The sequence below is a fragment of the Canis lupus genome, chromosome 12, assembly GCF_011100685.1.
Source record: "Canis lupus familiaris isolate Mischka breed German Shepherd chromosome 12, alternate assembly UU_Cfam_GSD_1.0, whole genome shotgun sequence".
In the NCBI taxonomy this organism is placed as follows: Eukaryota; Metazoa; Chordata; class Mammalia; order Carnivora; family Canidae; genus Canis; species Canis lupus.
Window position 1 is genome coordinate 66,441,589 of NC_049233.1, and position 23,780 is coordinate 66,465,368.

Genomic DNA, 23,780 nt, shown 5'->3' on the forward strand with positions numbered 1-23,780 from the left:
AGGGGAGTGATTGGAATTAATGCCTTCGAAGATCTGTGTTCTGTGGTGGAATACTATACAGAAGTGAAAATGAATACCATATAGCTTCATGTTCCAACATAAATACCAAAATACTTTGTGAGTAAAGTATGGTTCCATTTATATAAAGTTTAAAGACTATCATCACCAAATAATATATTGGTAAGGATACATATAAATGTGATCAAACTTGATAGGCATTAAAATGAGTAACACAAAATTCAAAGCAAGAGATGGGGAAGGTGCACAGAGGGCTTCCACAGCAATATTTATCACACTTTTCTTAATCTAGGTGGAGATACACAAGAAATTTGTTTTGTTATAATTCCTTTAACTATACATGTATGTATTATGTATATGGTAAATCATTTTTAAAACACTATTAAGGTATTAAGAAGGAAGGAATCTTCTGGTCTTGGTGACCAGAGCATGTTAAAGTTACTCCTAAGTTAGTATTCAGCTGTGTTAATCTGGATCTACTGAGATTTAATCAGAAATAAATTATCAGTTATATGATTGAGTCATCTCCATTTGGTTTATCAATTTTGCCCTAATTGGGGGATGGGCTTACTCTTTAACAGGCGTTTCAGGTACGCTGATGAAATTTGAAGTTTGAAAATGATTACAAATTCTTCAAGTTTTTGTTAGTTGAATTCAATATGTAATATAATAGTTACCAATGTTCAATGCAACATCTACATCAATAAGTTAGAAGCTCTACTTTTTTTCTCCCCAAATCTGTTTAATCCATGAAAATCAGAGAAAGCAGCTTTGAATTCAGCATGATGAACTCTGTCTCTCTGAAGACCTTTAGCAGAGCTTAGATAACTTGTTAAAGATAGTGTGAGAACAAGTTTGTGTTGATAGAAACAATTAGAACAAACGGACTCTAAGATGCTCGTAGACTCTACTAAGATTACATGATTCTATGCTTGGTTCAGTGTTTCTTACCTCCCATTTCTCTCCAGAAGGCATTTTCCTGATGACTTTCCATTAGGATAGTCTCCGTTTAGATCAATCTAAATCAACCAGAGTCCTTAAGAGAGAATATTTTTCTCTAGCTTCATGGATTTTGGAGTGCAGGAAATTTGAGCTGTGTGACCTTAAGCAAATTAGTTAGTGTCTCTGGACTTTGGCTCCTATATCTATAAACTGAGAATATTGCAGCTGATCTAAATTTTAAATAGATATGAAATTTCCCCATATTTCTAGAACTCCCAAATATTTATGACTTATACAGATTGATGGTACCATGGACTTCTTAAATGTTTTGAATATAGTCACCACTGTTTCAAACTAAATAACTTGAAATATATCCTTTGCTACCTCTTAATACTTCTTGGAGGAAAATATGAGATAATGCTTTTTTAAAAACCAGACTTCAGAGGCGCCTGGGTGGGTTAGTAGGTTAAGCGTCTGCCTTTGGCTCAGGTCGTGATCTCAGGATCCTGGGACCGAGCCCCATGTTGGGCTCCTTGGTCAGTGGGGAGACAGCTTCTGCCACTCTCCCCAACCCATGTGCTCTCTCTCAAATAAATAATTTTTTTAAAAAAATGAAAGACTTTTATTTCACTGTATTCTAAAGTTACCTGAATTTGTACCTTAACCTTCAGCTCGTTATTTTGAATGTCCCTGTAATTCAAATGTCTCATATTTTTATAACTTTACAATGCTATAATTTTTCCATGACACTTTAATTCTTATCTATAGCAGTATTCTTTCATTTTAATATAAACTATTAATGGAATAGATATTTTACAGTATTTTGGGTAAAAATGCTAAAATTTGGGTAAAAAACTAATACAAATACATATAAATTAAATATGAGTCAAAAGCATGATTTTAGTTTTATTCTCCCATTTGATTATGCTGGGAAATTTTTAATTATTTTAAATTATTGCATACACGATAGCACATTAATAATTTCCTCTTCAATTTATTAAGCTTAAGAAATTACTAAAGGTCAATTATAGGGGGAAAGTAAATCAAGGCAGAGTTACATAACTTTCACATCTTATCAAGTAGAAAACTCTAAATTGCAAATAACTTTATTATGTCATCTGAATAGCATAAACCTTAAGCGTGTGTTGTTATATCCCTGTCACTATTCTTGTGTTTCATTCACTGTGAAACAAAGGTGTAAGTTACAGTCAGTATGTTAGTTTGCTAGGGCTTCGGAAACAAATATCATACCACAGACTGGGTGGCTTAAACAACTGAAATTTATTTCTCACAGTTCTGGATGCTACAAGTCTGAGATCAAGATGTCAGTAGATTGGTTTCTTCTGAGGCCTCTCTCTTTGGCTTGCAGATGGTTGTCTTCCCACTGGCTTCACTTGGTCTTTCCTGATATATCCCTGGCATAAAATTTGTATATCCAAATTTCCTCTTTTTACAAGGACACCAGTTAGATTGGATTAGAGCCAATCCTAAAAGTTTCGTTTAAACTTGATCACCTTTTTAAGGCCCTATCTCTAAATACAGTCAGTCTAAAATACTGGAGGTGAGAGCATCAACATATGAATTTTGGAGGAATAATGAATTCGGTCAGTGAAAATGTATATAATGTAGTTCCTGCCAAGAAGTTTTCAAGAATGAAAATTAATATCTGTGCAAGTGGCTTGCATGATGGGTACACTTAATTGTATGGTGACTTATGGCAGGTTAGCTCACAGGATGGATGACCTGACACAATTTATGAGTGCTGTATGATTTTAAGGCAGGTAATTGAAGTTCTCTGTAAAAGGACATCCTAATTCGAATAAAATTTCTATGTCTTTGCTAGTTTCTCTTCCTCTACATGCCATTTTAGTATGGGGCCTTTGGAACTGTCTTCAGTTCTTACATTATACCATCAGTAGTCTCTTCCTCTTCAAAATTGGTTGACTTTTTTTTTAATCTAAACTACTCCTTTGGGGATCCCTGGGTGGCTAGCGGTTTAGTGCCTGCCTTGGGCCCAGGGCCTGATCCTGGAGTTCAGGGATCGAGTCCATCGTTGGGCTCCCTGCATGGAGCCTGCTTCTCCCTCTGCCTGAGTCTCTGCCTCTCTCTCTGTGTGTCTCTCATGAATACATAAATAAATAAAATCTTAAAAAAAAAATAAACGACTCCTTCCTTCTTGAAATAGTCTCCTCTCTTCATTTCTGACATCATGCTTTTCTGATTCTTTTCCCCTTATAGGTTTCCTTTCTCTTGTTTTCCTTATCTTAAATCTTTTCTATTTATACTCTTCCTTTTTAGTGACTTCTATTTTCTATACCATCCATATGCTGATAATGCAATTATTTATATTTCTATACTAGACCTCTCCTCCAACCTTTAGACTCTTCTGTGAAACTACCTATTTCATGTCTTATCTTGGATGTCTCACACTCAGACTAGCATTTGACACATATCAGTACTATATGAGTATTAGCTATTGTCTTAGTTTTTTTTTTAAATAAATGGCACTATCATCTACCCAGTTATTTAAGCTAGAAAACTTGATCTCTCCCTTTTCCTCTTAGAGGATGATTTCCTCTAATCATCCAGTTCATTACTTACATCTTCAAGATACATCCTGCTTCTATACACTCTCTTCATCTCCATTTGTCACCACCCAAATGCAACATCATCATCTCACACCTGGCTAACTGCAAATGTCCGTAAACTCTGGGCTATTTAACATAGTGATTAAGAATCAAGGCTTTGGAATTTTTTTTTTTTTAAGATTTTATTTATTCATTCATGAGAGACAAAGAGAGAGGCAGAGACACAGGCAGAGGGAGAAGCAGGCTCCATGCAGGGAGCCTGGTGTGGGACTCGATCCTAGGTGTCCAGGATCACACCCTGGGCTGAAGGCGGCCCTAAACCGCTGAGCCACCTGGGCTGCCCTAGGCTTTGGAATTGAAATGGCTAGGTTTAAATCCTGGCTCCACTACTTGCAAGTTGTATGACCTTGAGTGACCTCTCTGCCTCTTTATTTATAAAATGAAAATAATAGTAATAATAATACCTACCACATAGAATAGTTAAACGCTTTAGATGAGATACTGCATGTACAGGGCCTCAAATCACAGCAAGAATTCAATACAAGTTGGCCATTGTCAAGTTTGCAGAGTAGCAAGAATGCTCTATATTTAAATTGCTATTTTCTAAAATTTTTAAAAATAAAGTCAGTTATATAAAAAGATTCAAAAAAAAAAAAGAAGATTCACTAAACTGTATAACCAACACCTGAATGCCCCGCTCTAATCACCTCTTTGTACTCTCACCCTCTTAACTACCATTCTGATTTTGGTATTATCTTTTGCTTGTCTTTATACTTTGATACATATGAATATGTATGTGTAATAATTTGTAATACTATTTTTACATGCCTGATATATTGAACATATTCTTCCGCATATCCTTTTTTTCCTTCATCATGTTTTTTTTTTAAGATTTTATTTATTTATTCATGAGAGACAGGGGGAGAGAGAGAGAGAGAGAGAGGCAGAGACACAGGCAGAGGGAGAAGCAGGCTCCACACAGGGAGCCCGATGCGGGACTTGATCCCTGGACCCTAGGATCACGCCCCGGGCTGAAGGGAGGCGCTAAACCACTGAGCCACCCAGGGATCCCCTCCTTCATCATGTTTTTAAGATTTGTCCATGAGGGTACATGTTGCTGTCTAGTTCATTCTTTTTCACTACTGCACAGTTGTTCAATGAATAACTTTTGTCCCTTTTTTATTGGGTATGTTATCTTTAAAAATTTAATTTGTAGGATTTTATATCTTATTTTCTTAATCATTTGTTAGCTATATTCATGTAGATATCCTCTCTCAGGCTATGGATTTTCTTTTCACCTTTGTAATGGTATTTTATGATATATATTTTTTAATGTTAAATTAATCTTCTCACTTAATAGGGACTTTTGTTTCATGTTTTAAAAAGCCTTTGTAACCCAAGCTGTTAAAAACATTTTCTCCCAGATATACTGCTTTTTACATTTTAGTTTTTAACACATATGGATTTAATTTTTATATAGTTTGAAATGGGGATCCAGTTTTTAAATTTTGAAGATCAGTTGGCCTGATTGTCACCAATTATAGGCCAGTAATCACCAATTATAGGCCAGCTGTTCTCCACTGATACGAAGTTCTACTTTTGTCATTTATCAAGTTATTACAAAGGTTTGATCTTTTTCTAAGCTATTGTGTTCTATTAGTCTATTCATCTGTCCCTCTTAACTGTAACACCGCTTCAATTATTTTTGTTTCATGTTAAGTCTTGATAAGTGACGGGACAAATTTCTTTATACTATTGTTCTTCAAAAGTGTTCTGACTATTCTAGACCTTTGGCCTATTTTTGTGCCCTTAAAAGAACTTTGAAATGTAAAAGAATGGTATTTCCTTGTTTTCTTTTAAAATAAATATGGGTTGATTTTACCTTTACCACATGAGACACACTCTGTTTTCTACTAGGTTTAATTCTGTCCCATTCCATTATAATTCATTGGAAATATGTTTTTTTAAAATAAATATGGCTGTCATTTATCAAATACATATTTTGCTCATAGAAAGTGCATATTCTGCAGACATAAATTGAGTGTTTTATATACACTATCTTATCTAATTATAGCACCCTATGAGATACATTCTAATTATGTAGAGAAGGAAATTGAGACCCAGAAAAGTAAAAGTTTTTCTGAAAGTCAGAAAGATGGTAAGTGGCAGGTCCAGGATTTGAACTGAGGTCAAACTCCAAAGGTTACTTTTATAACTGGATATAACTGCTTTTCTTTCATTATTGCTAAGATTTATTTTTTTATTGGCTACGTTTTTCTGTAAATTGACTTGTAATCTTTTGGCATTTTTCTATTATGGTGTTATATACTAGATTTATATAATTTATTTATATAAAAGCTTTTTCTATATTAGCAATATTAACCCTTTGTCCTTCATTATAAATATTTTCTTTCTCATTCTTTTTTTTAAGATATATTAATTTGTTTTGGAGAAAGAGAGAGCACATGAGTGGGGGAGAAGAGAGGGGAGTAAAGGGAGAAGGAGAGAAAGCAAACTCCCCACTGAGCACAGAGACTGATCTTACAACCCTGAGATCATGGCCTGAGCCAAAATCAAGAGTCAGAGGGTTAACTGACTGAGCCACCCAGGTGTCCCTCTTTTGAATTCTTTTGCCTTTCACTTTTGTTTGTAATTTTTATATTTTATAGTATGAATTTTAATTTAGCCTTTGTATCTTTTATTCTTACCATAGTTTTTTTTAAAGATTTTATTTTAAAAAAATAAAATAAAGATTTTATTTATTTATTCATGAGAGACACAGAGAGAGGCAGAGACTTAGGCAGAGGGAGAAACAGGCTCCCTGCAGGGAGCCCGATGTGGGATTCGATCCAGGAACTCCAGGATCACGCCCTGAGCCAAAGGCAGATGCACAACTCCCGAGCCACCCAGGCGTCCCTATTTTTACCATAGTTTTAAATGTGAAACACCTTACTGTTTCTAAGATTATTTTAGCTATTCATTTTTTTTAAATAATTTTTGAAGTTTTTAATTATTGGCTGGCTCTATGAAATATTTGAAATTTCCATTGATGTATGGAGTAAGATAAAGGTTTAGCTATATTCTTTTTCCTAAAATTTTTCTAACATTTATTTAATCAACAAACATGGAGTAAACCCATGGAAGTATTTATGTTAAACTCTTATATGTACTAGTTTCCACTGATCAGTTGGTTTTTATATCACTGTCTTAACATTTTAGATGTATACTATAAGTTTGTAATATCTATTAGGGTATCTATAAGGCAAGTTCTGTAACCACAAATTATCCTACTCAATAGTTATAGTACTTTTTAAAGTGCTATATATTAAAAATAAAATACAGTTAGTTTAAACTTTTACTGAGTTTACTCTTAAGGTAAGCTAACCTAGATGCATACACAAAGAAAACCAGGTAAATGAAATAGCTGTTGATCTTTCTCTAGTTTCACTAAGGAAAAATCTAAACTTGAAAGAATTAGTAGTATGGGGGGGGTGCCTGGGTGACTCAGTTGGTTAAGTGTTCAACTCCTGGTTTTGGCTAAGGTCATGATCTCAGGGTGGTCGGATCGAGCCTCACATTGGGCTTTGTGCTTAAGATTCTCTCTCTTCCTCTGCCCCTATCTCACACACACATTCTCTCTCTCTCTCTCTCTCTCTTGCTCTTGCTCTCGCTCTCTCTCAAAAACAACACTAACAACAAAATTTAGCAGTATAGGAAACAGAGTACCCCATTCCTAGAACCCATTGTAGTATCTCTGTCTCCTAATGCCGCCTCTCTAGTAGTCCTATAGGTTTATGCAGAAATGATGGCATATTCAGCCACTAGCAGGAATAGATGCTGGTTGTTAAAAAGGACCATTTTGGAACAATTGCTTCTTAAAGAATGAGTTAAAAGGCTTTGCAGTACAGTATTTGTGTCTAGCACAGTTTTTTTTTGGGGGGGGGGGGTGGTAATTCTTTATGCAGTGGCTCCTTAGTTGTAGCCCATGAAGGTATCTTAATTTTATATACCATAGAGAAAATGGGTAATTTCCCTGGTTGTATACAAGCTGTCATTAATGGTTCTAGTTATAACTTGAGTTTCCCTACACTTTACCAGATTATTGATGCAAATGAGGCCCACATTTCACAGCCTTTTGCCCCACTTGCAAATCCTCTGAAATACTCCACAAGATTTCCTGAGGTCTTTTTAATGATCTACAGCTAGGCTCCGTACCAGACATGTCAGAATCCTTGGAGGTTGGGGCTTAGGCAGCTCTCTTTATTTTCAGAATTTTTTTTCTCTAGAAATTTCTGTCATACATGCCCATGAATATATTCCTTTCAGCTGCTCTCTCTCTCTTGCTGAACAGTATGAACAATGCACAGAGACCTCAAAATGCCAAAACTGTTAGTGGTCTCTAGCAAATTTCCTCTTTATTGGAATATAGCATTCCATACAAGGCAGGACAGTTAATGCCCCAATCTTTTATAGAAATATTGGTGAAATATTTCTCAGTTTTTATTTACAGTCCTCTCCCTTCCTAACACCAACATGTGGGTCCGTGGGACTGGATCAGGGATGAATAAGAATGACCACCACGGTGGTCATCTCCTTTCCTCCATCAAGTAAGGCTTTGACTTTGGGTCAAGCTTTCTATACTTCTTCCATCTTCAGAGTGAGATTTTCTCCTAGAATGCCAAAGTTCTTTATGTAAATAAACTTCTAGTGGTCTTAGGCACTTGTTTATAACAAAGGACTAGATTGCAAGGGTTAAACTGGGACCTTTATTACAGTGACGTCCTCTGAGCATCATAGCATGTCTTCTCTCATTTCTTTACTGCTTCCTTTCTTTTTCTTCACCCACCAGTGGATTGTTATTCTGCCTATGCCCACTTTAAGATGTTTTTACACATTTAAATAAACTTTAGTCTAATTTTTAACTTATTGGCATATTATCTTCTAAGTAGTCATTTCATTTACATTAAAAACCTCAAATTTGAATTTATTTTTTAACTGGTGCAAAATCCAGTTTGTAAAACAAATATTATATTTGGTAAAAAGGAAGCAGAATCCTCCCGAGGACCTCAGGGTATAGTGACCAATGGCAAAATTTCACTCTTCTTATTATTGGAGAAACTCACCAGGAGCCGAAAACTGAGATATCTTGAGTAATTCCAGCTTCAGCCACATACCTCTTTATGAAGATGTACATCCCTGTTCAGAACCTCTGTACTTTGGGATCCTACCTCTGCTTCATTGTGAGCCAGCTGTGACTAACTTTGTTCTCTTGTTTTTCGAGGAAACAGCAACTTAGATAGATGCAGTCTCCCATGGGGAGCAGCCAGTATCTGAGCAGCAAAAACCTGGAGGGATGGAGACCTGGTTAGTAAATGGTAGATGGTACGAATAACAATAGCAAAAAATGATTGCTTCTCAAGAGCAAAGAGCATCAAATATTCTAGCAACACTTCCTAGACTATTTAACTTTTATTTTTATTTTTTTAAGATTTATTTATTTTTATTTTAGAGAGAGTATGTGTGTGTGAATGGGAGGGAGGGGCAAAGAGGGGAGGGTGAGGGCAGAGAATCTCAAGCAGACTCCCTGCTGAGCTTAGAGCTCAACACAGGGCTTGATCCCATGACCCTGAGATCATGACTTGAGCCGAAATCAAGAGCAGGATGCCCAACTGACTGAACTACTCAGGTGCCCATAGGTTATATAACTTGCAAAATAGACAAATCAGAACATCCTCAAGACAGCCAATCATGGCAGTGGCTAAAGTAGGAAAGCCTACTGAATGAAGTATATTCTGTACCCTCCCAGGAAATACAGTCATGGGAAATGTCTTTCTTTGCCTTATGAACTGGGAAGGTAGTAAAATCACTGAAAATGTGCAGTTCTCAAAAACTAAAATAGGCTAATTATATAATGGAATTCTAAATTTACATTTTAAAGATTTTATTTATTTTAGAGAAAGAGAACCTGTCCCAACAGGGGAGGAGCAGAGGGGGAAGGAAAGGGACTAGCAGACTTCATGCTGAGCACAGAGCCCACCACAGGGCTTGATCTCATGATCCTGAGATCATGGCCTGAGCTAAAATTAAGAGCCAGATGCTTAAGTGACTGAGCCACCTAGGCACCCCTAAATTCACATTTTAAAGAATTGTTTTTTGTGTGAACAATTATTACTGTTTCTTCCAATGTGGTTATGAATTTAATTAACATTGATTAGAATCTTTAAGTAGAATACATTTCTAATATATTCAATTTATTTTTATTTCATTTTTTAAGGGAGGGAGAGAGGGGAGCAGGGGCAGAGAGAGAGAGGGAGAGAGAGAATCTCAAACAAGACCCCAAGCTTAGTGCAGAGCCCATCCGCAGAGCTCAATCTCACAACCCTGAGATCACGATCTGAGCTGAGATCAAGAGTTGGACACTTAACCAACTAAGCCACCAAGGGACTCCTTTTCTAAAGTATTTAAATTACAGAAAGAAAAATAAATGATTTGGGGAAAGTTAGACAAAAAATTATCTGCTAAAACTCTCCTAAAAAATAAAAAATTAAAATTAAATAAAACCTCCCAGAATGCCAAAATAAAGCTGTTTCAGGTTCTTCAGATTTAGAACTATTCTAAACTATGATTAGAATGCTGGTGCACTGGGGCACCTGGGTGGCTCAGTTGTTTAAGTGTCCAACTCTTGATCTTGGCTCAGGTCTTGATTTCATGATCATGAGTTTGAGCCCTGCATTAGGTTCCACAACCACTCAGAGACTGACATATCCAAAATTACTCTTGAAAATTCCTTAGGAAGACAGTACATTGGAGTTCAACAATCAGTCTTGGGGATCCCTGGGTGGCACAGCGGTTTGGCGCCTGCCTTTGGCCCAGGGCGCGATCCTGGAGACCCGGGATCGAATCCCACATCGGGCTCTCGGTGCATGGAGCCTGCTTCTCCCTCTGCCTGTGTCTCTGCCTCTCTCTCTCTCTCTCTGTGTGACTATCATAAAAATTAAAAAAAAAAAAAAAAATCAGTCTTCGAGGATTGGATTATATAGGTGGCCTGTGTTTCAAAGCTATGTTGTCTTTTAAAATTTATATTTTCCCTAAGAACCCTAGAGTTATACTGTTTGTAGAGAGATACTTAGATGAGGAGAGGTATATGAATTTATGATCAACTGAGAAACCAGTAAATTCACACCACCCATATAATTAGTGCTCACTCCAGAGCATGTGTTCACTGAAAATCAGCAGAATTGTCCATACTATTTATATAGTAAATAGTCATTTTTCTTCCTTGTATTGTTGAGTTATTATAGTTGAATTTGTGATGATTAATTTCATAAAGAAACAACTTCACAGTATATGATATGTATTTATGTTGTTTCACTTGAATTTTTGTCTAATATTTTTGTCATTTAAATATGAAAGAATGATACCATACTACATTAGTCCTTTATTCTCTACAGATAATGGATTCTGAATTAATGCATAGTATAGTCGGAAGCTATCTTAAACCTCCAGAAAGAGTGTTTTTTCCATCATTTACCCAGAATAATGAATCCTCTCAGACTCCCCACTATGCAAACTTCGAAGGTACCTCTCCTAAAATGCTTCATAGTCCAAATAGCCAAGGTAAGTCTAATATAAAATAATATTTAGAATTAGAATGATATGAAATATGTTATATAAAACTATGTTTGTATGTAAAAAATAATATGATTGTGTGTTTAATCTTAATAAAACTATTAGTTTAAAAAAACTATTAGTTTTGACGATGTTGATTAAAGTTTCTATAACCATGGATAAGTTGTTTAACATTTTTTATTTTGGCTTCTTGAGCTATGAGATGAGGATTAACCAGGGGCATCTGGGTAGCTCACTCAATCTGTTAAGCATCTGCCTTCCGTCAAGTCATGGTCCCAGGGTCCTGGGATCAAGCCCCACATTGGGCTCCCTGCTCAGTGGGGAGTCTACTTCTCCCTCTCCTTGTGCCCCTCCCCTCTGCCCTCTGCTCATGCTCTCCCTCTCTCTCTCTGTGAAATAAGTAAATAAAATCTTTTTTTAAAAAGATGAAAATTAACCAACTAGACACATATTACAAATTTATCCTAAAATATCATGAGAAAATAGGAAAATACTCTTTGACCTAAAAAGTCAGATTTGGAATCCTTCTAAACTATATGATTAAAATACTAGTGAATTAAGTAAAGTTGTATCTTATTCAAGGATTAAATTCAGAAATTGCCTGTTTCCAAAATTACCCTTGAAAATTCCTTGGGAAGCTAGTACATTGGAGTAACTACAAAATACAAGTATTGTAGTGTTGAAAACATAAATTTAGGAGGATCTCAGAATTAAATTAGGAAAACATTTATAACTTCAGGCATACCTATGTCATACAAATTACCTTCTAAGATGCTGGTTATCACATTGTTTTTTAATATTCTGTAATAATGGTTAGCACTAATAAATAGACTTGCTTTGTGAAGTAAAAAATTCACAAGAAATATTCCAAATCAGCAAACCAGGTATTGCGTATCTAAAGAGCAATAAATATAATTTCTTTATCTCATTTGTAAAAAAAAAAAAGAACCAAATAGTAATCTCTAGCAAACCTATTTCTAATTGGATATAATACTCCAGGCATACCTTGGAGGTACTGTGGATTCGGTTCCAGACCAGCACAATAAAATGAATATATATCACAAGAAACTGAGACAAATGAATTTTTTGGTTTCCCAATGCATAAAAAAGTTACATTTGGACTATACTGTAGACCATTAATTGTGCAATAGCATTGTCTCTCAAAAAAAAAAAAACAATGCGCTACATATCATAACTAAAAAATACTTTATTGCTAAAAATATTAAGATCATCTGAGTTTTCAGTGAGTCATAATCACTGATCACAGATCTCCTAAGCAAATATATTAATAATGAAAAGTTTGAAATATTGCAAGAATTACCAGAATGTGACCCAGAAACATGAAATAAGCAAATGCTTTTGGGAAAATGGTGCTAGTAAATTTACTCAGCATAGGATTGCCGCAAACCTTCAATTTATAAAAAATGTTATCTGTGAAGTGCAACAAAGTGAAGCACAATAAAGCAAGGTATGCTGGCATAGGAAAATTAACCTATAACATTTACTTATATTCCATTCCTCTCTAGTTTTCTGGTTTGAAGTTATAACTGAATAGAAAGTGTTATTTGAAAATTTTATAACTCTGAACTTACCTGAATCATGATGATATTAATATAGCTAAATCAAAATCACAGTAGTATGTATATACCACTTAAAATCTTTCAAGCCTGACATGAGTTAAATCACTAGGTTATAATTTTTTTTTTTTCTGGTGGAAGAAGTTGTATTGTAACACATATGTTCTGATTATTAGTACTATATCTTAGACAAAGAAACAATAAGTGTTTGTGATTTAACTAAAACTAAAAATATCAAGAACTGAAAAACAGCTTTAACATTAAACCTAAATTTCCTTGTCAATGAGTGATACTATATCTTCATTTTCTTTATCCATACTCAGATTCTTATGACTCCTAGGCTGTACATTATTTGAAGATAGTTATTTTATTGAATTAAATTTTGATTATTAGTTGTCTCAAATCTAGAAAATAACTAAATATAATCATAAATATACTGTTTTTGGAGGATATGTTGGAAAAGTTTGTCCCTCTGTAGAGTTTTAGTGATTTGGGGAGGGGGGATATATATTGCTTATATGTTTTTCTGGCTCACTAACAAAAATATAGTGTTCACTTTTATTGCTACTAATAAGCAATAAGTGTACTAAGTGTTCACAAATTTTCACTGAAGTAACAAGCAAATTTTTTTTCAACAGCTCTTATGTTAGCCTTAAAAACTCTTCAGGAAAAGATTCATCGTTTAGAATTGGAGAGAACACAAGCTGAAGATAACCTAAACATTCTCTCCAGAGAAGCAGCAGAATATAAAAAGGCCTTGGAGAAAGAAACAAATGAGAGAAATTTGGCACACCAGGAACTGATAAAGCAGAAAAAGGGTGAGGAAATCTCATAGCTCTCACAAACAAGGAGTTATCAGAGTTTACAACTTGAAAATAATAAGCCCAGTCTAAGATTTACTCAAATTCTTTATTCTTATATATATTCAAACCTTGAGGCCTTTTTCACAGATAATTTGATATTTGCATTAAATGGATATCATTTTGAGCTTACTTCTATTACATTTTATTCCAGTTTGTAAATTCTTGAGATTAAAAGAAAAATTAAGTTTTTAGACAAATTGTGTTTAGAAATTAGAATATTTTCAGAATACCAACAAAATCTAGTTTTACCCATAATATAATTGAAATACTTTATATTTTCAGTCAACATTGGTTTTTAAAATTTGAAAATATAAAGCAACACTAGTAATTAAATACAGAAACCATAAAAATAAATAAAAACTTTGATTAACTTGAAAGATTAATTAGAGGAAATAGTAAGTAGAGGTTTCTGTAGAATTTACAAAAAGGACATCTGGACATAAGTTTTAGAGATTTAGAACGTAAGTTCTTTATATAATTTTTACTTCATAATATATGGCTTTCTTTTTCCTTTTACTACATTCATCCTGATAAATAAGGTTCAAGTTTGTGTTTCAACTTATAAATAGAGTGAAGAAATGAGAAAAATTTTTTCTGAGATAAATGGACAAAAGTGAAAGAAAGAACTAAGGAAAGTAAAAAGTTAAAGGATTAGAAAGAGGTTGCTTACAGCTTAGGAAATTATGCTGTCAATAGTCAGGAGCAGAGGAAATGGGAATGGAAGAATGCATATACCTGAGTTTCCTGAAAGAGAAAAATATATTGATAGGAAAGAGACTTTAGGTCCTCTATTTTTCCAGATGATGTCATTTCCCAAGAATAGCCAGGACTTTTATCACTCCACAAGTCACTGAATCTCACTGAAAGCAGAAGTTTGCTCTTTGAGTCTTTAGGGGAAGACAATGTTAAACTAGTTATATTCAGTTAATGAGATATTCACAAAATGTATGTCCACAGCTCTTACAGAGTCAGTACTTAGAACTAAAGAATCCGGGCAGCCCCAGTGGTGCAGCGGTTTGGCGCCGCCTGCAGCCTGGGGTGTGATCCTGGGGATCTGGGATTGAGTCCTATGTCGGGCTCCCTGCATGGAGCCTGCTTCTCCCTCTGCCTGTGTCTCTGCCTCTCAGTCTCTCTCTCACGCTGAATAAAATAAATAAATCTTAAAAAAAAAAAAAAAGAACTAAAGAATCCTTAAACTTTTAGTTCTTGATTGGATTTATATAATGTATTTCTTGTGATAACCAAATCTCTGATTTATGTGATAACACATTATTACTTTTGCTTTTTCACAGATATTACTATACAGTTAAGCTCAGCCCAGTCTCGCTGTACTCTTCTAGAGAAGCAACTAGAATATACAAAGAGAATGGTTCTCAATGTAGAGCGAGAGAAGAATATGATCCTAGAACAACAGGTAAACATATTTTCTATAGGAATATAATTTAATATTATTTTGAAGAATATTTAATGTCATGGGAAAATTGTATTATAATCTTAAGTAGGATAGGAAGTTGTATTGAGGAGATTTCCACTTACAGTGAAGCAGACTACGTCATTTGGACCAAGCTTTCTGTAGAGAAAAACAAGAAAACTAGGCAAGGTATCAAAGAGGAAGGAAGGAAAGGACACAGGGAGGGAGAAAGAAAGGAAGAAAAGGGAAAAATATATAAAGGCATTGGAGAATTAACGAAGTGATGAAAATCACCAATTCAAAATCTATGTGTGTATTTAAATCCAAAGAGATTGACCTTCAGAGAGGTTGGTTTCAGGCCCCATCTTCTTAGGGAATTTCTGATTCCAGAAGAGTCCATTGAGAAGCTAAATCATGCTTGTTTTAAAAGATTTTATTTATTTATTGGAAAGAGAAAGATAGCAGAGAGCATATGCATGCACATACGTGCATATAATAGGGGGAGGGGCAGAGAGATGAGGAGAAACAGACTTCCCACTGAGCAGGGAGCCCAATGTAGACTCAATCCCAGGACCCTGGGATCATGACCTGAGCCAAAAGCAGATGCTTAACCAACTGAGCCACCCAGGTACCCCTAAATAATGCTTTTAAAAGTTTATAGGGCTTAAGAAACTAACAGTAGATTCCAGGGTCTACCAAGAATAGGAACCCTGATAAATCTCTTGTGCTCTGACTGCTTTGTAAAGGTGATCAAGAAGGAAAACAACCCAAATTACAACTCTATCAGAGTAACCCAGAAAATCTTAGTCCCTAAAATTGGATTGAAGTGATCCTGAACAGCTAATGTTCCTGGGGACCTCAAATTATTTCTACAAACATTTCTTTGATACAGTGAGAAACTTTCAATCAGACATAACCAGGCAGAAGGAGTTAAGCTACTACAAAAGTTACTTTCTTTAGTGTTTTATGGTTTTCAGAGTACAGTTCTTTCACCTGTTTGGTTAGGTTTATTCCTAGGTATCTTACTGTTTTTGGTGCAATGGTAAATGGGATTGATTGCTTAATTTCTCTTTCTGCCACTGCTTCATTATTGGTGTATAGAAATATAACAGGGCACCTGAGTGGCTCAGTTGGTTGAAGGTCCAACTTTGATCTCAAAGGTCAGGTCTTGATTTCAGAGTTCTGAGTTCAAGCCTCACATGGGGCTCACATTGGACAAGGAGCCTACTCAAATAAAAAAAATTTAAAAGACAAAGAAATGCAACAGATTTCTGTACATTGGTTATGTATCCTACAACTTCACTGAATTCATTAATCAGTTCTAGCAGTTTTTTGGTGGCATTTTTGGGTTTTCTGTATAGAATGTTGTGTCATCTGTATTTAGGGAAAGTTTGACTTCTACCTTGCTGGAACACTGATGAAAGAAATTGAAGAAGACACAAAGAAATGGAAGGACATCCCATGTTCATTGTAAGAAAAAATGTTAAAATGCCTATACTACCCAAAGCAATCTACACATTTAATGTACACACTAACAGAATACCAACAGCATTTTTCACAGAGCTAGAATAAACAATCCCACAATGTGTATGGAACTGCAAAAGACACCTGAATAACAAAGCAATCTTGAAAAAGAAAAGCAAAGCTGGAGGCATCCTAATTCTGTACTTCAAGTTACATTACAAAGCTATAGTGATCAAAACAGTTGGCACTGACACAAAAATGGACACATAGATCAATGGAACAAAGTAGCAAACCCAGAAATGAACCCACAGCTGTATGGTTAATTAATCTTCGACAAAGCAGGAAAGAATATCCAATGGAAAAAAAACAGTGTCTTCACCAAATGGTGTTGGGAAAACTGGACAGCAACATGCAAAACAATGAAACTGGACCACTTTCTTACACCAAACACAAAAATTAATGCAAAATAGATTAAAGACCTACATGTGAGACAAACCATTAAAATCCTAGAGGAGAACATTGGCAGTAACCCCTTTGACATTGACTGTAGCAACTTCTTTCTAGATATGTCTCCTGAGGCAATGGAGACAAAAGTAAGAATAAACTATTGGGACTTCATCAAAATAAAAAGCTTTGCATAGCAAAGGAAACCGTCAACGAAACTAAAAGGCAACTGGCAGAATGGGAGAAGATATTTGCAAATGACATATTTTTTTTAAAGATTTTACATATTTATTTGAGAGAGAGAGTGAGCAAGAGAGAACAGAAGCAGGGGGAGTGGCAAAGGCAGAGGGAGAAGCAGGCTTCCCACTGAGCAAGGAGCCCAATGTAGGGCTCAATCCAAGGACCCCAGGATCATGACCCAAGCGGAAAGCAGACACTTAACCTACTGAGTCACTTAGGTGCCATGCAAATGACATATCTGATAAAGGTTTAGTAACCAAAATATATAAATAACTTATGAAACTCAACACTCCAAAAAAAGAATAATCCAATTAAAAATGGGTAGAAGACATGAATAAATATTTTTCCAAAGAAGACATCCTGATGGCCAAAACACGTGAAAAGATCCTCAACATCACTGATCATCAGGGAAATACAAATCAGAATTACAATGAGATATTCAACTCACACCTGTCAAAATGGATAAAATCAAAAACATAAGAAACAGGTGTTGGGGAGGATGTGGAAAAAGGGGAACCCTTATGTACTGTTGGTGGGAATGCAAACTGGTGCAGCTACTGTGGAAATGAGTATGGAGGTTACTCAAAAAGTTAAAAATAGAACTACCCTATGATCCAGCAATCACACTACTAGGTATTTACCCAAAGGATACAAGAATGGTGATTTAAGGGGGTACGTGCACCTTAACGTTTATAGCAGCATTATCTACAATAGCCAAACTATGGAAACGGCTCAACTGCCCATCAACTCATAGATAAAGATATGTGTGTATGTATACCCACACACATACACACACACACAATGGACCATTACTTGGCCATGAAAAAGAATGAAATCTTGACATTTGCAATGATATGGATGAACTAGAGAGTATAATGCAAGTGAAATAAGCTGGTCAAAGAAAGACAAATACTATATGATTTCACTCATATATGGAATTTAAGAGACAAAAAGGGAAAAGAGAGAGAGACAGAATCAAGAAACAGACACTATAGAGAGCAAATTGATGGTTACCAGAAGGGAGGTAGGTGGGGGGATAGATAAAATAGGTTTTGGGGATAAAGGAGTACATTTGTTGTGATGAGTACCAGGTGATACGTGGAACTGTTTGGCAATCACTATTGTGCTCCTGAAACTAATGTTATGCTCTATATTGGCTAGGATTTAAATAAATTTTACTTGAAGAAGACACTATGAAAAGAAATAGCATTTATAACAGACTATGTAACCACTTACAAGTTAGTTCCAACTGGGTGCTGGCTCTGAAAGACACAATTATTCTTGGGCACCCAGGTGGCTCAGTCAGTTAAGTGTCTGACTCTTGGTTTCAGCTCAAATCATGATCTCAGTGTCATGAGATTAATTCCTGCATGGGGCTTCAAGCTGAGCATAGAGTCTCTCCCTCTCCCCCCACCCCTCCTCCCACTCTTTTTTTTCAAATCAATCAATAAATAAAATCTTTAAAAGTAAAATAAAACAATTATACTTTTTATAATCAAGGAGATAAAAAACAAGATTGGCATTTTCAGGAAAGCATTGGAAACCATAAAATGGCAAAACGGATTTGAGAAAGAATCAAATAAAAATTATGGAACTGAAAAATATAGTATCTGAAATTTAGAACTGAATAGATGACTCTAACAGTAGACTGGAAGAGATAATTAGTGAACTAGAGGGCAAAATCATCCTGCTCACCAAGAGGCAAAATGAGAGTAAATTTAGAAGAGAGAGCAAGAGGCATAAGCTAGAGTGAGAAAGTCAAACTTAAGTCTTTGGAGTTCTGATAGGAAAGGAGAGAGAATGGGACAGACGCAACATTTGAAGAGATAGCGACTGAGAATTTTTAAAAATGGATTTAAAAAATCGCACCACAGATTCAAAAAAACCAATTCTATAAAACCTATAAAACTAAATCAGGATAAATAAAAAGAAATATATACCTAGACACCTCAGAATAAATAATAAGACAAGCATAAAATCTTAAAAGCTACTGGGAGGAAAGATTACCTTCAAAGGGACAACAATTAAAGTGACAGCTGACTTCTTAACTGAAAGTACTTAATTCAGAAGACAATGGGCTGATATAGTTAAGTATTAAAAGAAAATACCTGCCAATCTAAAATCCTAAACCTGGAGAGAACATCCTTTAGAAATAAAGATGAGGAGCACCTGGGTGGCTCAGTCGGTTGTGTCTGCCTTTAGCTCAGGTCATGATCCCATGGTCCTGGGATTGAGCCTGATGTTGGGCTCCCTGTTCAGCAGGTAGTCTGCTTCTCCTTCTCCCTCTGCACCTCCCACCCAACTCCTGCTCTCTCGTGGGTGTGCTCTCTCTCTCTCTCTCAAATAAATAAATAAAATCTTTATTTAAAAAAGAAAGAAAGAAAGAAAGATGAAATAAGGACATTTAAAGAGTAACAAATACTGAGATCATTTATTACCAAGAGATCCATTCTAAAGGAAACATTAAAGGACATTTTTCAGACAAAAGGAAAACTATTTTAGATGGAAGGTCATAGATGCAGGAAAGAAATAAAAGCAATGAAAATGATGTGTGTATATATATAACAGTATCAACACTGGATTTTATTTTTTTTAAAGATTTATTTTTATTCATGAAAGACACAAGTAGAGGAAGAAGCAGGCTCCATGCAGGGAGCTCAATGCAGGACTCGATCCCAGATCCCAGGATCACAACCCGAGCCGAAGGCAGATCTCAACCGCTGAGCCACCCAGGCAACCCGATAGATACTGGATTTTAATGGGTCAAGTGCTTAATAGACTTTTCAAGAAACTATAAAAATTGACTCCAAAATTCATATGGAAAAGCAAAGCTCCAAGAACAACAAAACTATTCTGAAAAATAAGGTGAAATCTTGCTCTACTACATCTTGAAACAAATTGTAATGCTATCAAAATTAACATATTTATGTGGATAGATAACCAGAATAAAGGAATAAAATATACCAGAAATAGACTCACTTACATGGAAATAATATACAGCAAGAGTGCCATTGCAGATCAGTGGGAAAGATAGACTTCAGTAAATGGTTTTGGGAAAATTGGCTAGCTATGTGAGGGGGTAAAAAAAATGAAATTGGATCCCAACCTTACATCACACAAAAAAATCAATTCCAGGTGGATTAAAGATTTACATGTAAAAAGCAAAACTTTGTAATTTTTAAAAGCAAATAGAGAACAATATCTTGATGACCTTGGGGTGGAGAAAAATTTCTTAAACAAGACATAAGTAACAAAACAGTAGAAAAATGGGCTCAATTATAAAGTGGCATTTTATAGGAAAAAAATCACAGATGGTCATACATTTATAGAAGAATTTTCATTCTTATTAGTAACTAGGAAAATGCAGATTAACAGCACAACACGGCACACATCCACCAGTTTGGAAAAAATGTATAAGGCTGATAATTTTGGGTTTTATAAGTGAGGGTACAACAACTAGAAGAGCAAGCACTTTATAAAGTTTGGTTATTTCGTCTTATAAAATAACCTAGAAATTCCTGTCCTAGCTAAATATTGTAGATCAGTGATTTTTAACAGTTTTTAAGTGTTTTTTTTTGAGATATAATTTACATACAGTGAAATGTACAGATCTTAAGTGTAAAGTTAAGTGATTATTGATAAATAAACTGATATAATCCATAGCCCTACCAAATAACAGAAATTCTCTTATATCTCTGTCAGGACATTTTCTGTTCTCTCCTCACCTCCCAACAAGGCAGCTACTATTCTGATTTATTTTACCTTAGAGGTTTTGTTTGTCCTGGAATTTTATATAATAGGATAATAGAAAATGTACTCTCTTGTTTAGCATAATGTCTTTTAGATTAATCCATGTTGTTGTATATATCAATAGTTTTTGTTGTTGTTGTTATTGTTGTTTTTATTGCTGTATAGAATTTTATTATACAGATATGCCATGATTTGTTTATTTGTTTTCCATAAAATTAGTTGGGAACAATTCCTTCTTCGGTTTTCTGAAAGATCTTGTTTAAGATTAGCATTATTTCTTCCTTAAATATGTGATAGAATTCAAATTTGACAGAAGCTATCTGGGATTGTAGTTTTCTTTGTGGACTGTTTTTAAATTATGAATTCGATTTATTTAACAGGTATAGGGCTACTTGAATTTTCTGTTTCTTTTTGTGCCTTTCAAGATGTCCCTTCTTTTGTTTCTGATATTGCTAATTTATATTTTCCTCTTTTTAAAGTTATCAGTCTACCTATCACTTTTATCAGTTTTATTGTTTTTTTTTAAAAAAAGCAGTATTTTTGTTTTTAATTTTTTTTGTTATTTCCTTCTTAATTGATTTCCACTTTATTATTTCTTTCCTGTTTCTTTCCTTTTCTCCCCCCTAGCTTTGTATGTTGGAAGCTTAGATGATTGATTTTAAAACTTTTATTCTTTCATTTAAATGTTGTATTTTATAATGAAAGCTATCAAGTTCCCTCTAAACTACTTTACCTGCATCCCACAGATTTTGATATTTTGTATTTTCATTATCATTCAGCTAAAAATATTTTCTAACTTCTCTGGTGATTTCCTTTTAAATTTTTCTTGAATTCTCCTCATCCTCTGATACTTCTCTCCTCCTCCTTCTTTTTAGTAGCTGCTGTACAGCATAGAATATGTATTCTTAACTTACCATAGTCTGCCACGAATTAGTATTAAAATATTTCAATATAATATGCAATCCTTACTAAGTATGCTTCTACTTGTCCCCCTTTGCTCTACAGTTTTCATACATTTTATTTATGTTTGTTATAAAACCCACAATACATTGCTATTCTGCTTTAGAGGGTTAATTATTCTTTGAAGAAAACTTAAAATGAAATATGTATCTATTAACATTTTTACCATTTCCAATGTTTTTATTTCTTTGTGTATGTTTGATTTTATGTCTGGTGTCATTTTCAGGACAAGTACTTCCTTTACAAGTATGCTGGGAATTCTCTTAGCATATATTTTTCTGGAAAAGTCTGTATTTCACCATTATTGATGAAGGATTTTTCACTGCATATAAAATTCTAGTTGACAACCTTTTTTTCTCTCAGCACTTTAAAGGTATGGTCAAAGTTGTCTTCTGGATTTCATGGTTTCTAATGAGAATTCTTATCTTCATTCTTCTGTGTATAATGTATCATCATTTCTCAGGCTGCTTTTAAAGTTTTCCCTTTATCATTGGTTTTCAACAATTTGATAATGATATGCCTAGGTGACATGATACTGTATATAGAAAACCCAAAAGACTCCACCCCAAGATAGCTAGAACTCATACAGCAATGTGGCAGGATACAAAATCAATGCACAGAAATCAGTGGCATTTCTATACACTAACAATGAGACTGAAGAAAGAGAAATTAAGGAATCAATCTCATTTAAAATTGCACCCCAAACTGTCAAATACTTAGGAATAAACCTAACCAAAGAGGTAAAGGATCTATACCCTAAAAACTACAGAACACTTCTGAAAGAAATTGAGGAAGACACAAAGAGGTGGAAAAACATTCCATGCTCATCGATTGGAAGAATAAATATTGCAAAAATATCTATGCTACCCAGGGCAATTTACATGTTCAGTGCAATCCCTATCAAAATACCATGGACTTTCTTCACAGAGTTGGAACAAATAATCTTGAGATTTGTATGGAGTCAGAAAAGACCCCGAATAGCCAGGGGAATATTGAAAAAGAAAACCAATGCTGGGGGCATCACAATTCCGGATTTCAAGCTGTATTACAAAGCTATGATCATCAAGACAGTATGGTACTGGCACAAAACAGACATATAGGTCAATGGAACAAAATAGAGAACCCAGAAATGGGCACTCAACTCTATGGTCAACTAATATTCGACAAAGCAGGAAAGAGTATCCACTGGAAGAAAGACAGTCTATTCAATAAATGGGTGTTGGGGAAATTGGACAGCTACGTGCAGAAGAATGAAATTAAACCATTTTCTTAGATCATCATACATCATACACAAAGATAAACTCAAAATGGTTGAAAGATCTAAATGTGAGACAAGAATCCATCACAAAGGATTCTAGCAAGAATCCTTTTGCTAGAGGAGAACACAGGCAACAACCTTTTTGAACTTGGCCACAGTTACTTCTTGCAGGATACATCTATGAAGACGAAACAAAAGCAAAAATGAACTATTGGGACTTAATCAAGATAAAAAGCTTCTGCATACGAAAGAAACAGTCAACAAAACTAAAAGACAACCTACAAATGACAGGTAAAGGGCTGGTATCCAAAGTCTATAAAGAACTTAATAAACTCAACATCCAGGAAACCAAAAATCCAATCATGAAATGGGCAGAAGATATGAACAGACAATTCTCCAAAGAAGACCTACACATGGCCAAAAAGCACATGAGAAAATGGTCTGCATCGCTTGCCATCAGGGAAATACAAATCAAAACCACGATGAGATACCCCCTCACATCAATGAGAATGGTGAAAATTAACAAGCCAGTAAACAACAAATGTTGGAGAGGATGTGGAGAAGGAGGAACCCTCTTGCACTGTTAGTGGGAATGCAAAATAGTACAGTCACTCAGGAAAACCATGTAGAGCTTCC

The 23,780-nt window shown here is 35.0% G+C and overlaps 1 protein-coding gene across 6 annotated transcripts in view; it reads left to right on the top strand.

Annotated features, from left to right (window-relative positions):
- Positions 1-23,780, top strand: part of CEP57L1 (centrosomal protein 57 like 1) — a 72,970-nt gene that overhangs the window by 30,845 nt on the left and 18,345 nt on the right. For 2 of the 6 annotated variants that reach the window (XM_038554889.1, XM_038554887.1), the window contains 4 exons: positions 8,830-8,912; positions 11,000-11,165; positions 13,393-13,572; positions 14,910-15,031. In XM_038554889.1, coding sequence (XP_038410817.1) covers positions 11,003-11,165; positions 13,393-13,572; positions 14,910-15,031 — 465 coding nt within the window. In that variant the 5' untranslated portion in view covers positions 8,830-8,912; positions 11,000-11,002. The remainder of the gene's footprint in view (positions 1-8,829; positions 8,913-10,999; positions 11,166-13,392; positions 13,573-14,909; positions 15,032-23,780) is intronic. The other 4 variants (XM_038554890.1, XM_038554888.1, XM_038554891.1 and 1 more) reach the window with 2 other exon arrangements.